Source organism: Bos mutus, chromosome 21, assembly GCF_027580195.1.
Source record: "Bos mutus isolate GX-2022 chromosome 21, NWIPB_WYAK_1.1, whole genome shotgun sequence".
In the NCBI taxonomy this organism is placed as follows: Eukaryota; Metazoa; Chordata; class Mammalia; order Artiodactyla; family Bovidae; genus Bos; species Bos mutus.
In genome coordinates, this window is record NC_091637.1 from 55,298,056 (window position 1) to 55,315,580 (window position 17,525).

The 17,525-nt window shown below is 51.4% G+C and overlaps 1 protein-coding gene across 3 annotated transcripts in view; it reads right to left on the reverse strand.

The window, feature by feature from the left end:
• The window catches only part of CCDC88C (coiled-coil domain containing 88C), a 146,074-nt gene that overhangs the window by 76,517 nt on the left and 52,032 nt on the right, over positions 1-17,525 (reverse strand). For all 3 annotated transcript variants that reach the window (XM_070358848.1, XM_005892612.3, XM_070358849.1), the window contains exon 4: positions 3,575-3,644. In XM_070358848.1, coding sequence (XP_070214949.1) covers positions 3,575-3,644 — 70 coding nt within the window. The remainder of the gene's footprint in view (positions 1-3,574; positions 3,645-17,525) is intronic.

The following is a 17,525-nucleotide window of genomic DNA, read 5'->3' on the forward strand; positions in this document are numbered from 1 at the left end:
ATTTAAAACAGAAAACACCATTCCACAAATGTGTCTCGGGCACTCATGTTTGCTTCTTCTCGCTGGTGCCTATCCCCTGACAACCTTCTTGCTCTCAGAGTTCCCCTGAGACTCCTGTCAAAACCTACCCATGCGTGCTCCCAGCTCTCATCCCTCCAGCCTCGCTCTGGGGGAGGCAGCCCCTCCCCTCTCGGCAGAAGCCGCTGTCAGTCAGCCCTGCCTGCTGGGGGCCCTCTCAGATTGCCGCACTGGGTGGAATTCTCGTCCTTAACTTTCCCAGAGGTCCCCATCTCATCTTAACTTCTCCATTGAACTGGGGCCGGAACCTATTCGACTGATATAAGTTGATTCCATACGGCCCTAGGGACTTGGAGACATTCCATTCACCTGTCCATTTAAAGGGCTTCCCTGGTGGCTCAGACGGTAAAGAATCTGCCTCCAATGCAGGAGACCTGGGTTCGATCCCTGGGTCAGGAAGATCCCCTGGAGGAGAGCATGGCAACCCACTCCAGAATTGCCTGGAGAATCCCCATGGACAGAGGAGCCTGGTAGGCTACAGTCCATGGGGTTGCAAAGAGTCAGACACGACTGAGTTTAAAATCCATTAAATTTTGAACTGAGTTTAAAATCAGCTTCCCGAGAGTGTTCTCAAACTGGATTGTGAGGAAGGCTGTACCACTTTGTACATTTATGGGGGGGAAAAAAATCACTAAACTATATGCTTAAAATAGGTGAATTTCAGTCTTCCCTGACAGACCAGTAACTAAGATTTCACGCTCCCAGTGCAGGGGGTACAGGTTCAACCCCCAGTGGGGGAAGATCCCACATGCTATGTGGAGTGGCCAAAAAAAAAAAAAAGGTTAATTTTATGGTATGCAAATTATATCTTAATAAAGCTATTTAAAAATCAGTGTCCACATCTTCGCAGGTGTTTCTGTTCACTGCCAGACTCGAGGTGGGACCTGGGTTCCCTGCATGTGGACAGTCTCTCTCCCCATGTGATTCAGAGAGGCTGGAACAGAGAGGCTCTGAAGGCAGGGCTGGAGCCAGGGTTCTGGTGAGCAGAGGTGCCTTCTGGAGAAGGGGCCCCCCACAGCAGTAGGAAGGGAGGGGCCAGCACAGGAAGGTGGCAAACCACGCAGTGTGATGGGGTGATGGGTGACACGGTGGGGGAGGAAGACGTGTTTAGCACGAGAATGACTCATAAATGTTAGTTGCTCAATCGTGTCCAACTCTTTGTGACCCCATGGACTGTAGCCCACCAGGCTCCTCTGTCCATGGGGATTCTCCAGGCAAGATACTGGAGTGGGTTGCCATGCCCTCCTCCAGGGAATCTTCCTGAACCAGGGATCAAACCTGGGTCTCCTGCATTGCAGGCAGGTGTTTTACGATCTGAGCCACCAGATTAACTCATACGTCACTGTCATTTTTGTAGGTCAAAATGGTTAAACACTGGCAATTGCCTGAGCTGTTCATGTGGGATAAGGACCAGGGCTCAGGCCCAGGGTTCAGGTGGAACAAACTCCCACTCAAACTCCCCTCTGCTCATGGGTCAAGTGGCTGAGGGCCTGTCACTTCGACCCTGCCATTCTCTCATCTATAAATGCGACGGCACGGCCACACCCCAGAAGCACATTTTCACTTCCGCTTTTAAATGCACGTCTGGTGCCTAGCACACACTGGGTCCCGAGTGTTCAAGCAGGGAGGGACCTTCTTTCCTGCTCCTCTGCTTTCCTCTCCTCATCTGACAACGCTGTCTCTAGAGCAGGTGGAACAGCAGAACTATGCCTGAACCACCAACCTCTCTGGGCACCTCTCTCTTAATACCAGTCCCCCAAATAAGGCAGGACAAGCAGCACAGTTCTGCTAAGCAAAGCAGTCCCTCATTTTCCTCATGTTACTGCTGAAACACGAGAGAGTCCCAGCTGTCCCTGGTGCCCGGGGCTGCATCTGGCATCCCCTACCTGGTGGTTTAATCGTAAGTCATGTCTGACTCTTGCAACCCCGTGGACTGTAACCAGCCAGGCTCCTCTGTGCATGGGGTTCTCCAGGAAAGAATACTGGAGTGGATTGCCATTTCCTTCTACCTAGGGGAACCATGAAATAAAGCCAGAAAACAAATGGCTCCAGGGCAGAGCCAAGGACAGCGCAAACCAAGGGCTCCCTGTTACTAACACAGCAAGTAGAGAAGGGCGTTACTGCCAGGGGCTGCCAGGTGGGTCTGGGTGTACCCTGAAGAGCCAATGTGATGCTCATGGGCCGGTGGCACTGAAGACGAACAGGAGATCAAAAAACCCTTTCCTTGGGCTCTTGCAGAGAACAGGGGAGTGGGGTCCAAGAAGGACCCCGAGCAAAGTGATTTCATGCTCAGCTTCCCTTGACCCAGTGCCCCCAGAAGCTGCTGCTGCTGCTTTCAGGGCCAGGGCTCCTCGACGAGGAACATCCTCGGCGGGTCACAAGGTGTACCGCTCCTCTGCGCTCCAGACGACCTGAGCTCACGTGGACAGGCTCCCCTGAGAGCAGGTCGAGGAGGTACCCGCAGAGGCAAGCTTCAGCTCCTCCCGCAAAAGCCTCTCATGGTGGGATCCTTTCCACATGCCCTGACCCCACACCCAGTCCAGGAGGCTCCCAAGGTCTCCACGGGAACCAGGGGAGTCCCAGCCAGCAGGCACATCTGTCCCTGGGGCCCACAAGTTTCCATCCATGAGCCACAGGTTCAGGTCAACACTCAAGACCATGGAGGGGAGGAAAGGAAGCACCCCGTTCAACTCACAGTGCATTAATCCTCAGGTTGGAGCTAAGCTCTGGCTTTCTGTGAGGTGTCCGGGAGGACATTTCAGGCTTTCAAAGTCATACCAAGTGTCCAAGACCAGGACTCAGGACCTTGCCCACTCGGGCCCCAGAGACCAGCAGGAGATGTGAGAACGGACGCGTGACAGGGGGTCCCAGTGAATGTGCATGGGGCAAATAAAGTGGCACAGGATACCAGCGGAAGGGTGTTAGTTCCCTCCAAAGATTCTCTCCCAGGTGGCTCAGAGGCTAAAGGATCTGCCTTCAAGACAGGGGACCTGGGTTCGATCCCTGGGTCGGGAAGATCCCCTGGAGGACAGCATGGCAACCCACTCCAGTATTCTTGCCTGGAGAATCCCCATGGGCAGAGGAGCCTGGTGGGGTACATTCCATGGGGTCGAAAAGAGTCAGACACGACTGAGCGACTAACACTTTCCCTTTCAAAGATTTTTTCTTGTCAATAGGGACCACACCCCATGATGGTATGAGGAGAGACCCCTGGGTGGTGGGGGAGCCACCATATTACTTCAGCCCCACAGACCAAGGAAGCGGTGCTTCACCTGCCTTGGAACTCCCATCTGAGCGGTCGTGAGGATATATTCTTAAGGAAGAAACGTGCTCTTGGCGTAAAGCCTTGGGGTTATAAGCCCATCCTTTACAATCATACCCAAATGAGCACGTGTTTTCACTGTGCTGGCTCCAGGCTGGCAGCCAGAGCTCTGCCTCAACAGCTGCCCAGGGCACAGCCCAGGCTCCACGGGGGGTGAGGGCGGCCTCCACTCACCAGACAGCGGGTCTTTGCCAATCATCAAGACATTAGGCAAATTCATGACGATCAGCTGCTGGAGAACTTCCTATGGAAACAAAGGGGAAAGGATGCCATTAAGAACAGAAAACAAAATAAAGACTGATTAAGAAAATTACAGTGTACCAAGAAACTGGAGGAGTGTGCAGCCATTATGAAAACAGTTGCTATGAAAATACTATATATATATATATATATATAATAGGAAGGAAAACGTAAGATATAAATAAATGAAAAGTCCAAACAGCTAACTGTGCTTCTGCCTTGATTATTACTAAATAAAAATTATGTCTGCATGTGTACAGATACTTTGGGGGAAAAGAAGATATATTAGATGCTATATTAGTAGGACTAGCAGTGAGTTTCTTTTAAAGGATGTCTTTATTTTTATTGTATGATTTGCTTGTGCAACTAAAAAATGCAGAATAAACATTAAAAGGGTTTCCCTTGTGGCTCAGCTGGTAAAGAATCTGCCTGCAATGTGGGAGACCTGGGTTCGATCCCTGGGTTGGGAAGATCCCCTGGAGAAGGGAAAGGCTACCCACTCCAGTATTCTGGCCTGGAGAATTCCATGGACTGTATAGTCCATGGGGTTGCAAAGAGTCAGACACAACTGAGCAACTTTCACTTTCACTTTGAAACATTAAAAGAGATGTTACTGAGTCTTTACAAACTGACAGTTCAGGATTCTGGCATTCAGTACGTCTTTGGTACAAGCTGTAAATAAAGACACTTCTCTTTTTTCAGCAGTGACTTCCCTGTTGCTGTCGTTCGGTCACTCAGTCATGTCCAACTCTCTGTGACCCCATGGACTGGAGCACGCAGTCCTTCCCTGGGGGAGGAATAAGTCAGAGCTAATCCGAAGCCCCCACACACACCCCCAGAGACGTGGCACACAGGAGATGCCCAGCCTCCTGCCCTCACACCAAGGGTCCCTGAAGGAAGGCCCAGGCATCAGCCATCGACATGCCCCCTTGTCATGGGGGTTTTAATAAGTTCCCATCCGAGTGTGCTGGCCCACCGCTCACATTTCCCAGAGTACTTCTCAGGGCAGGTTGGTCTCCCCTGCCCACATGTGCCTTGTTTCTCACAAACCCAGAAGATAAAATATCTAATTCTACAGAAGACAAGCAAGGCAGTAGGATTCAGTAATATTCTTGGTCTTGCAAAAGTGGTCACCATAGAAACTCTTGACCAACAAAGCTCCGCTTACGCCTTTAAAAAAAATGTTTCCATTGAGAGACAACTTTTTTTCCAGCAGTCACTCTACTGCATGGCGTGAGGACTCTCTGAACTCAGGACACTGCCAACCAGCGCTTATGAATTAAAAGGGGACAGTGAACACAATCGGCTAATCCCGCAGGGCCCAGCTGATCACCTCGGAGCTCTCTGAATCCTCAGATGGGAATGGCAGCCTTGGCAAGCTCGCCAGGAGAGGCCGACACCGTCACAGTCTCAGCTACAGACTGTGCTGAGTGCTGCTGCAGCTGCTGATTTCCAACACCCCCTGAAAGGCGTTCAGGGTGGAGAGGAGAAGGGAGGCACTCTGTGCTTGGGGGAAAAACTGGCAGGAGGGGTCTTCAAATAATTAGGTATTTTCAGGAGCTGATTTTCTGAGCCCAATTCTTATATCTCCCCATGTCTAGAAAAGCACAAAAATCCTTCACAGTGACAACCGTTCCTCATGACTAGCAGAAAGCTTTACCAGACTAGCAGAAGCCTTCTGGAAAAAATATGTGCTTGACTGCGTGTACTCCCCCTTCACCCATATCACGTATACAATGACCTCCCCCTACCCTGCCTCTTTGGAGCAGCTTCTCAGAGCTATCTGAGGTGCTGTCTCCCAGGCTGCAGTCCTCACTCTGCCCCAAGAAAAAGTTAATTATCAGACTCAGTGCACGTTTTTAAAGTCGACAACAGAATGTGCAAAATGAACTGCTCCACCCTCCTCATTATCTTTCCATGGCTCCCACCACACCAGAAATTGAGGAGGTGTACCCCACTCCCAAACACTCCGGGCCCCTCTGTGCTCAGTGTTGGAGGACATCTTTCTTTACGATCTGAGGTCACATGTCACTGCATCTGAGACGGCCAGTGTTTTCTCAAGCCAAGTCTCAGTGTTGGGCAGAGTCTGAGTTGTGTAACAGCCTCAGCCTTCCTTCAGGGCTTGGAAAAGTCAAGGCAGTCTCTCTCAACTGGATGTGCTCACCAAAGGATTCCGCAGTAGCACCCTCGGGCAAAACACACACAGCCAGTAAAATCAGATAAATCCACTCCCAGCAAAAGGAGGGACTCCCAGCCAAGTCAGCCGTTCTGTCACGGCTTCCCTGGTGGCTCAGGCAGTAAATAATCTGTCTGCAATGCAACAGCCCCGGTTCAACCCCTGGATCGGAAAGATCCCCTGGAGAAGGAAACGGCAACCCACTCCAGTATACAGTCCATGGGGTTGCCAAGAGTCAGACTGACTTAGGGACTAAACCACCAAGAACTGCTAAGTCACATCAAAACTAAGTCACTTTAACTTGGGGACATTCAATAAATAATAACATTGCTAGCAATGTCACGGAGTCCCTATCTGGTCTCAATGCTAAACTCAAGTGCTCAGCCCAACTTCTAGAAGATTTCCTTGTTATCACTGTCAACCAACTACATTCCCTTCTGGAGTCTTGGCTGGTTTCTGCTCTGCTGTGGTGCAAGTGTCTGGAGCACCAGCCCTATTATCAGGGTGCTTGAAGAGGGTGCACATGTTTATAAAGGAAATTTGTTGTTGTTCAGTGATTCAGTCGTGTCCGACTCTTTGCGACCCCATGGACTGCAGCACCCAGGCTTCCCTGTCCTTCACTATTTCCCAGAGTTTGCTCAAACTCATGTCCATTGAGTTGATGGTACCATCCAACCATCTCATTCTCTGTCGGCCCCCTTTCCTGCCTTCAATCTTTCCCTGCATCAGGGTCTTTTCCAGTGAGTCGGCTCTTTGTATTAAGTGGCCAAAGTATTGGAACTTTAGCTTCAGTCCTTCCAAAGAATATTTAGGACTGATTTCCTTTAGGATTGGCTGGTTTGATCTCCCTACTGTCCAAGGGACTCTCAAGAGTCTTCTCCAACACCACAGTTCAAAAACTTCCATTCTTTGGCATTCAGCCTTTTTTATGGTACAACTCTCACATCCATACTTTACTCCTGGATAAACCATAGCTTTGACTAGACAGACCTTTGTTGGCAAAGTGATGTCTCTGCTTTTTAGTAAGTTGTCTAGGTTGGTCATAACTTTTCTTCCAAGAAGCAAGCGTCTTTTAATTTCATGGCTGCAGTCACCATCTGCAGTGATTTTGGAGCCCCCAAAATTAAAGTCTGTCACTGTTTCTATTGTTTCCCCGTCTATTTGCCATTTAGTGATGGGACCAGATGCCATGATCTCAGTTTTTTGAATGCTGAGTTTTAAGGCAGCTTTTTCACTGTCCTCTTTCACCTTCATCAAGAGGTTCTTTAGTTCCCCTTCACTTTCTGCCATTAGGTTGGTGTCATCTGTATATCTGAAGTTACTGATATTTCTCCTGGCAATCCTGATTTCAGCTTGAGCTTCATGCAGCCTGGCACTCTGCATGATGTACTCTGCATGTAAGTTAAATAAACAGGGTGACATTATACAGCCTTGACGTACTCCTTTTCCGATTTGGAACCAGTCTGTTGTTCCATGTTCGGTTCTAACTGTTGCTTCTTGATCTACATACAGGTTTCTCAGGAGGCAGGTCTGGTGGTCTGGTATTCCCATCTCTTTAAGAATTTTCCACAGTTTGTTATGAAGCAGATACAGAATGTGAAATCATCTTGAAGGTCTCTGCAGTAATGTAAAGCTGAATTTTTATGCTAACGATAACCTAAGCAAAAGACTGCTGGGAAATACTTCTGGGAAATCCATGTATTCTCCTTCTAAACCTGGAAGTTTAATTTTATCTAATTTGGGCTTTCTAATTTTCCCACAATATGTATGTATCACTTGCACAGTTAGGAAGTAATGTTTCATGAACAATGTTTTATTGATGTGTTCCTTTCAAAGCCTCATGGGTCTCCTAAGATTTAATCCTGTGGCCCAAAATACCTCTAAGATCTTAATTGTTCCCCCCAAAGGACCATTAATCGTATTCCAGCAAAAATAGCCTCGGAGGTTTGAGTACCACGGTGAGAACTGTCTAGCAGAAATACATGAGAAACATTCATTTCGAATGTTCTTTATACCTGAGGCTGATTGATGTTGATGTATGGCAGAGGCCAACACAATATTGTAAAGCTATTATCCCCCCAATTTAAAAAAAGAAAAGTAAAAAGAAACAAATGACAACATACAAATAATATACCTTAATTAAACCAACATTTCCAAAATATTATTGCTTCACCACCGAATCAACATAAAACCATGAAAGAGATGATTTGATTTCACACTTTTTTTCACACTAAGTCTTTGAAATCCACTGTGTAGTTTACACTCGCAGCACATCAGAATTTGAATGCCAAACTGTCATTGGAAACATGATCTGAATAAGTAGATTCACACACCCAAGTTGTTCCAAACACACTTACAGTTCTTCCAATAACTGAATTCCAGAATTGGTTTTTCAATCTAAGTAAATGAAAAATTCACTTCCTCTGTCACACACCAGCCACATTCTGGAGGCGGCACCAGCCACATGTGGCTAGTGGCCGTCATGCTCCACAACACCAGAGACAGGGGAGCCAAGCAAATGCGTCTCCTCGGGGTGGCGGGGCCTCCAGGGCGACAGGCCAGGCCCTCATCTAGTGGGGACGTGAGGAGGCTGCTGACGAATGGACCCTCCCGCCTGCTACTCAGAACAGAAGGCCACTGTGGAGACCGCAGCTGACACTGGCCTGCTGGGCGGGCGATGGCCACACCCCCGCTGGCTGCAGGGGGTGGACGAGTACGGAGATGTGCTCTGGGCAGTCCTCAAATCTGCCAACAAGCCTTCCTGGGGCCACACGGGCTTCTGCGAAGGCAAAACAAAGGCCACTGTCGCATTCTGAGGCCGCGATGAGGGACGAGGGCACACACAAGCCTTGCGGCCTCTCATGTCACCCCATCCTTCTTGTGGCCTGACAGTGGGAGGGAAGAGTCAGGCCTGGGGCGCCGCCATCGCAGAGACCCCCTCCCTCTGCAGAGAACTGGGCTCGGGCCAGTGAAGGGGGAGGGTGCAGGCGAGAGGGATTTAAGCACCGAGATCCAGAGCAGACTTTGTACACCCCTCCCCTCTCTGTCCTGCACCTCCTTTAGATTTGTTCTGAGATGCTAGGATAAGATGTGGGGGAAACCCCAGATTTCCCTTTTCCTAAGCGAAACTGCACTAACTGCATCTTGGAAGGACCTCGTTGCTAACCACTTTAAACAAACAAAAAGAAAAGTCACAAAAGTAGGTCAGAGGAGGATGGCAGCACTTGGATTCTCAGCAGCAAGGGGCTGGGGCTAGAAAGGGCTTTGTAACGTAAAAGGGGAAAGAGCCCACTGGACCTCATCCAGGCTGCAAACCTGAAATTTAGGAGAAACGATGGTTTTGAACTGTGGTGTTGGAGAAGGCTCTTGAGAGTACCTTGGACTGCAAGGAGTCCATCCTAAAGTCATCCTAAATGAACATCAGTCCTGGTGTTCATTAGAAGGACTGATGCTGAAGCTGAAATTCCAATACTTTGGCCACCTCATGCGAAGAACTGACTCATTGGAAAAGATCCTGATGGTGGAAAGACTGAAGACGAGAAGAGAAGGGGATGACAGAGGATGAGATGGTTGGATGGCATCACCGACTTGATGGACATGAGTTTGAGTGAGCTCCTGGAGTTGATGATGGACAGGGAAGCCTGGCATGCTGCAGTCCATGGGGTTGCAAACAGTCGGACACGATTGAGTGACTGAACTGAACTGATCAACTCCAAAGCTCCTTCCAGGGCTGTGTCGACACAAACAAGGCCCGACACCTTGGGGAAGGACAGACTGAGCAGGACGGTCTCCAGGAAGCGTCTGGCACCCCAGCTGGCGGTCCCAGCAGCAGCATCTGGCTTCACACCGTGTCAATAAGCTCAGAGACTCCGACTGCCCTCGGACTGCCAGTTTCCTGATCCAGACTCTCTGGAGGCCACCTGGGGGGAGTGGCAAGGGGCCGTCTGGAAGCCAGGGCACTGGCTCCCAGGGGTCACAGGTGAGAGAAGCTCTCAGAACCAGGAAGTCAAGGGGAAGGAAGATACTCCCTTCCTCCTAGAATCCTCTTAGGACAAGTACAGATGTATCCAATGGGGAAAATCCAGGACATGGGACAGGGTGCTCCGCTTCAGGCTTCACCAGTGACAGGGCTCTGCCATGTGGCAGGAAGGACAATACAAGAGGGGGACAGCAGACTCCAGAGACACCTGGCATGCACAGAACTTAGATGTGATCACAGCTACACAAGTGGCCGTCGTGGTGGTGGGACCTCCTGGCCTCCCCACAGCAAACAAGACCAGCACCCGGGCTCATGGCTTCACTGAGCCCACGATGCCAAACCCCTCAGCCCATGATGCCAAGCACTTGAGCTTACGATGCCAAATGCTTGACCCCATGAGTGAACACTGCTCCCAACACAGGGCCCAGGCTGCCATTCCAGGCTGGCTCCAGGGGTCACCTGAGCCCTCGTCATCCCTCCTGTTACCAGCCTTCACACAGGCCAGCGCTTCAAGTTACAAATGTCCTCCTTCCCAAACTCGCTCAAACCTCACTCCCCCCAAGGGAGCTTTGCAGTTTCCCGACTGCCTGCACTTTACGGATGTCGGCAGTGCTAAGTCTTAGGATAACAAGATGGGGCTTTGTCATTGCCCTCTGGAGGAGGGTGTCTCTGAGAGAGGTGGGAGTGGAGGGGAGGGGAGGCAGAGGCCAGGGGCAGCACAGCAGGGGCTCGGAGGGACCCCAGGGCAGGCCTGGATGCCTCAGTCTACCGGGTCTGTCCCTCGGGCCCGAGGTAACCGGTGGCTCCCAGAGCTGGAGTTCAGTGAGGCTCATTTCCAGCACGTCACTCAGTGGGCTCCATTAGGTCCCTGTGGGGTCAGGCCTCCTAATTCCTTTCTAGCCAGTCTCTATCCAGAACTTATAAATAGTGCACCCACTCAGTCATGGCAGACAAACGTCTTGGAAGCCCTCAAAAAATGAGCCTGTGCTTTTGTCCAGGACCTCCTCCCTTGGTTTGGAACAGGAGGACTCAGCTCCGCTCAGCTCCCCACCCCGCAAAATGACCCCCTCGACTCACCTCTGAGAATAAGTGTGTACCCCCAAAAAGCTGTCTGCCATAAAACTGTCAACAGCAGAATAGTAAACAGAAGCTCTAAAATACCCCCATCAAAGCTTCACCCCCAAGTACGACAGGGCGTGTGACGAGGGAGCCGCACTTTAATAATTAGGCCACAAACGGACACTGGGGAGTGGTTGGGTATTCACTATCCTGGTTGGGAGGATGGCAGAAAATGCTTAAATGCATAAAACAATACCTAACTGGGTGCAGAAAATGAAAGATATGCCAAAGGGAAGAAACCTTCAAAGAAAAATATGCCAAAATGACAGAACTCTCTTTATTAGAGTGGTCAGGCCAAGAGCAAGCTTTCCCAACATTTTGAAAAGATTCCGGGATTTCCCTGGTGGCACAGTGGATAAGAATCCACCTGCCAATGCAGGGGACAGGGGTTTGATCCCCGGTCCAGGAAGATCCCACGTGCCACGGAGCAACTAAGCCCGTGCAGCACAACTATTGAGACTGCTCCAGGGCCCACGACTCACAACTACCGAAGGCCAAGTGCCTACAGCCTGCGCTCCGCAGCCAGAGAAGCCACTGCGGTAAGAAGCCTGTGCACCGAAGCGAAGAGTACAGAGCCCAGTCGCTGCAACTAGAGACAGCTGGCGCAGCAATGAAGACCCAGCACAACCAAAAATAAATTAAAAAAAAAAAGGTTCTATAAATGTGGTTCTATCACCTTAAATCATTTTAACCCTGTAGCATGGCTTCCCACAAAGAATGTATGATCAGCAGTACCTCTTTATCAGTTATGGAACTGTGAACACGACAGATCCACTAAAAAAAATTATCCTTTCTCCTGAGACAATTCACAATGCAACATGAAAAACGATGCGGATTATTGGTTTCTTAAAAATCACCCACTCCAAATCAAACAATACCCCATCACCCCCCATCAGGAAGTACAAAGCCTCCATCAGCTGGGAAGAGACACGAGCCAGAGGAACCCAGGGATGACGGCAGAGGCTGGCATGCAGCTCTGGTGCCTGTGCTGGGGCCGGAGGCAGGAAGCCCTGTGAGAAGGGTAGGGTGGGGTGGAGGATCAGCTCCAAGGGCATCAGCCCCTGGAAAACAGAGGCTCAAGAATCCCAGAGACGTTCACCCACCACCTGTGGCAATGTAGGGGCCTCACTGAAAAGGCTTAAAATGCTGCAACGGCTCCTGCCAACCTCTGTGCGTGCTCAAATAGAAAGGTCACTTTCTCTGCTGGTGGAAGAAACAAAAGGTCCCAGCAAAGTTGCCGGGTGGAAACACTTTCCGTGTCTGCGGCAAAGGTTATCTTCAGTTTCCACTGAGAACACTGGGATTATTGGATTGAGAACAATGATTTCATGAAGAAAGAAATCTTTTTCTCTTGCCAAATGAAAGAAACAATTTTATGGTCTGACATTTTGCCAGGAAGGAGAAACAAATGCTGCTAAATGCCATGAGTTTAGGTCCATGGAATGACCCTCCACGAGGGTTTGAAAAGGAGCCGTTAATGCAGAGCCAATAAGAGAGAGAGATCCCAGAGAAGTTAAGACAAACACTCCTGAGAGGCATCCAGGAGGAAGATGATGCTCATGGTTTCCAAGGAGACCAGGATGGTCCAGACAGCAAAATGTGCCTTCCACACAGCCGGAGAAACACAAAGACCTGTCCAATACTGAGAATCAGAAAGACGAGTGATGGCTGCTTTGAGTATGCATCCAGCATGCGCGTGCGCATGCACACACACACACACACACACACACACAGAGCACATCTTAAGTCTTGGGTTCAGAGAGTCAAAACCACACATAGAGGACCTTGCCATGCACTGACAAGTCACACAGCACAGCAGCAGGTACACTGCCAAACTCTGCCCAGACAAGTCCGGGAAAACTTCCCAGAGGTGCGCGCTTGTGAGCTGGGCTGTGGAGAATGCTTAGGAGTTCCACAGGTAAAGGTGGGAGCCAGGAAATGTATTAGTTACCATGTGTGGCCAGTGAGTCAAGCCGTTGGTTACACTGTTCTGTGCATACTGTACATTTTCCACTGGGCGCTGTTTCTGCCTCACACAATGGCAGCCCCAGGTGCCACCAGATCAGAACCCTATCCATCCTCCAAAGCTCAGTGAAAATGCCACCTCCTCCAGGAAGCCAGCCTTGATGCCTTTAGTCACACATGACTGCCTTTCCCCTCAAGTCTTAATGCTTCACCTGCCTACTCCTGCGTTACTTTCACATTTTGCCTCATCAGTCGGCTCCCCGCCCATGAGGAGACAGCAAAGAGGCAGTAGCTAAGTAACCGCTGACAAAATGAGACTGACTCAGCTTATGGCAAAGTGCTTGGTTTTATTGTTTTTAAAATCTCTTTTTTTTGGAAGCGGTGTCTTCTCTTTCTCACATGAACAAAGGGACCGAGTCCTGAAAAGCAACTACTTTGCTACACTACTATGAGTTACTTTAGTCCCCTGTTAAAGTTCCTTCCTACGCCTTCAAGTATTTTCCCTGGCAAAATCGGCCACCACACGTCTGAAGATCCCACATTTAACATGTCTGTAGATGAAAACCAAAGTTACAAACACCTCACGGTGAATCTGTAATGCTGGTTTGAATACATCAGGCTTTCCAACTGTAAAATCCCAAATGTGATAGTTTTATGAGCAAGTGAAGGAAAACAAGGGGAATTTAAAATTCCTCAACAGGGCTTCCCGGTGGCTCAGTGGAAAAGAATTTGCTTGCCAATGCAGGAGACATGGGTCTGAACCCTGGTCCAGAGATCCTACATGCCTCAGAGCAACTAAGCCCATTTGCCAGAACTACTGAGCCTGTGTTTTAGAGCCTGTGAGCCACAACTACAGAGCCCGTGTGCTGCAACGACTGAGGCTCACAAGCCTGGAGCACGTGCTCAACGAGAGAGCAGCCCCCGTTTGCCTCAACTAGAGAACAGCCTATGAAGCAAAAAAGACCCAGCATAATGAAAATAAAGTTATTTTTAAAATTAAAACATAATAAAATTCCTAAACAAAAGAAGTGACTCAGACAGGAAAGGCAGCACACATATGTATCCAAGGACCCCAGCATCTATCCCAGGGCCCCAAGAGAGGAGGCAAGACCACAAACCCCAGAGCCCTAACTCTTCCAGAAACCACACAGCTAAGGTTCACGCAAGTGAGGTACCTCTGGGATCTGGAAAGGCTGAGATGCTCACAGAGCACCCCATGGAGAGACCCAGGAAGTCAGGACTAGTATTCCAGGCAGCCTCTGCACACATCGTGGGGGTTTATGCTCCTGCCATCAACTAGTGCTCCTCCAAAGCTCCCCCTTCGATGGGGCCAAGAGGGGTTCCCTTCAATAGCATCCTGGCCCAAACAAAAACTGTCTGACAACCCAGATGGCAAACACACACCCAAACACAGGGGAAGGTCCCCTCTCCCCCTCCTCACATCACGTGAGGGCACCAGGACAAGAACTGTCAGAATTTTCAATTGGAAAGAACCATGGTACTTGCTGTAATGGGGTTTAACAGCAGGATGCAGAGCAATGGCCAAGCTGGGCGCTCTGGGCTGGTGAGCTTTCCCTGAGACCCCAAACCGAGGCAATTCTACGGTGATGCTTGTCTCCTACCTTCCATAATGACAGCCTGCTGACCCCATTCCCAACCAATCAAAACTCCCACGATGTCACTGCATCTGATAGCAACAGGGACCTGACCCCCAACCCCCGTGGCACTGCTCACTTTTGGTGACATTACAGCCAAGAGAATGATTCTGTAAATTTAGCTACTGTGCAGAGACACAAGCCTGATGAATTATCCCCAGCCGCCTGTTCGGAGGCGGGCCGTCAGCCACGTGCCTGTGATTCCATCTGGACGGGGTAGGGGGACTCCCGTTTCGGCCACATTCCCTCTGACTCAGGCAGGGAGCCCCGGCGGAAGGAGTGGGTAATGAAGTGTTTTTATGTTAAGAGGCTGTCACGTAAAGCTGCTGATAGACTCAATCCATCTGTTCCACCTCATTTCAATTAATCCCGGGGTCCCCAGGGCTTGAAACCAGCTCGGGTCTGCACAAGCCCAGGAACACCAGCTCCCCTAATGAGGCCACACTGAGTCTCAGGACTCAGCGACTGAAGGCCACCAACCTGGTCCGCCTGTGGGTCCCAGACAGTCAGAAACCCCCACCCCTGAACACTTGGCAACTGCCTGTCCTCGTGGCTGTGTTCACAGAAATGAACCAAGCCCAGCCTTTGTTCTCAGAAAGGAAAACAAATATTTCCTTTGAGCTGACCCAGGAGGAGGGAGATCCGTGGGAGGGAGCACCCGGAAACGCAAACACCACCAAGTGAGGGCAAAGCTACTTGCTGTGTGACCTCAGGCAAGTCACAGGCCCTCTCTGAGCCACACCATCTGTAAACGGAAGAGGATCATCTCTAAAGGATGTCTGCCTCCTTCAGATGGAGGCTGGCACACAGACTCACAGCACATCGCTACAGTTACTAACTCAGGGCTGCCAACTCTGAAAACAGGCAAGTGCCCACATGTCCATGAAGAACCCGGGGAAACCCGCAGGGATGGGACTGGAGGACACCTCAAGTGTCCCCGAGGATGCCTGCCACCTTCCCATTGTGTTGCTCTGTGGGTGGACTTATCTGATGCTAGAAGCACCTGTTCCGAGTCCCTGCACCAAGGAAAGTGGTAGGGGCAGCCCCAGGAGCACAGGCAGGGCGCCGCATTCAACTCTTCCGAGAAGAACTTCTGCCCACAAATGGTGTCCCAGGAACCATATTACATGGCAGATACAAGCCTGGGCAGCAGCAGCTAAAGCTGGGCTCCAGGCCTGAATGTCTGCGGTGAAGCCACCAGCAGCCATAGGTGCAGTGGCGGGAGCAGGGAGCCAAGTTGGACCAATGCAGGAGATGGAAGAGACACAGGTTCCATCCCCAGGTTGGGAAGATCCCCTGGAGGAGGGCACGGCAACCCACTCCAGTATTCAGGTCTGAAGAATCCCATGGACAGAGGAGCCTGGCGGGCTACAGTCGCACAGAATCAGACACGACTGAAGCGACTTAGCACACAGGCAACCAAGAAGGATTTAGGGGATTAGGCAGGCTGGGGAGGCAGGGGTGGGTCCTGTTCTCGTACTTCAGTGCCTGGGGTGGCTCAGGGCCGCCTTGTCCTCTCTTCCCAGCAGAGCAGCAGCATCTGTGCTTGGGGGTGATGCAAAGAACCCTATTTTTATGGTGGCGAGGGATCATGCAGCTGCAGAGTTCCTTTCTTTGGGCTTCTTGCAAAAGCCAACCTTTTTGGCAATGGGCAGGCAAGGGAGGGTGTGCGGCTCACAACGGCCAGAGCACAGCGTGCGGGATCACAGCAAAGGTGGGGACACCTGCACAGCCACCAACACCAGGTTCCCCAGGTCCATGGGCCCCAAACTGCTCCCTGCACCCTCGCCAGCTGGGGGCTCTAGGCTGGCGTCCTGGCACCTTCTGCCCCAGGCACGCCCACAGAGCTCAGTGGGAGAGGCACGGCCATTCCCCGCCCCCCGCCCGCCCTGGTCCCAGCAAGCAGCTGGGCTGGGAACATGTGTCTGGGTGGCTGCTGTGCCCCGCAATGCTCTACCCACCACTCAGGCCAGTCAGGGCCGGGGCAGGCGCCACCCTTGGCAGCCCCTCACCCACTAGCTGCCAGTGCTGCTGCACCAGCTCCCTCACTCCCAGGGGACACGTGGGAGCAGGTGGGGCCGAGTGTGCCTAGGAGCCACCCGTGGCAGGTGGCAGCCTGCTGGGACCTGTGAGGGTGGGGAGAGGCAGGCCGGGAAGCCAGGCCCCCCTGCCGGTTCCCCCACCAAACAGCATGAGCGCCACAGCCCACAGGGCATCGCTGCTCCTGAGTCAGCTCGCCAGGCCTAATGCCCATCTCCCCAGGGCAGGAGGAGCAGAAGGGCAGCCATTCACACTTAGACTTACATCACAGTATTTCCTGGAGATAAGTGGACAGGGGAGCCTGGCATGCTGCAGTCCACGGGGTCACAAAGGGTCAGACATGACTGAGCAGCTGAACAACCACCACAGGTCTCCTGGGCACCTATGGGGTGTCAGGCGGTGTGCTGGTCAGGTGGTGGGGTAAATAGACAAAATCTGTGTCCTCAAATCTAAGAAATGCAGACAGACAGACAAGCTCAACAAAACCGAGAGGGAGCAGGAAGGGTGTCCAGGGTGTGTGCGTGGGGCAGGGCCTGGCCCTCAGGGAGCCCACAGCCTGGCAGGAGACAGGCCTGTTGGCAAGTCTGATGCCCTTACAGAGGGGATGTGAGGCATCTGAGCTGGGGGACAATGGGAACATGTGGGAGGACTAATCCAGAAAGGCTTCCATGAGGAGGTGGCGCTGAGCTAAAATGGAAACAAAGAGCAGGTGTCGTCTGGGAGGCAACACAGACAAAGGCAGCAGCAGAAGGCCCTCCTCCACCGCCTGTCTCCCACCCCAGGCGCTGGAATCACACCCGCGCCCCACTGCAGTCTCAGGATGGAGAAGCAGGACCCCGCACAGGGAGGTGGGGCCTGGCACCCGCTCTGGGCTTATCTCGCCAGGGGCAGCAGTGGCTCTGGGGGCCCCAGCCGGGCCCACCACCAGCCTGTCACTGCTTCGAGCCCTGA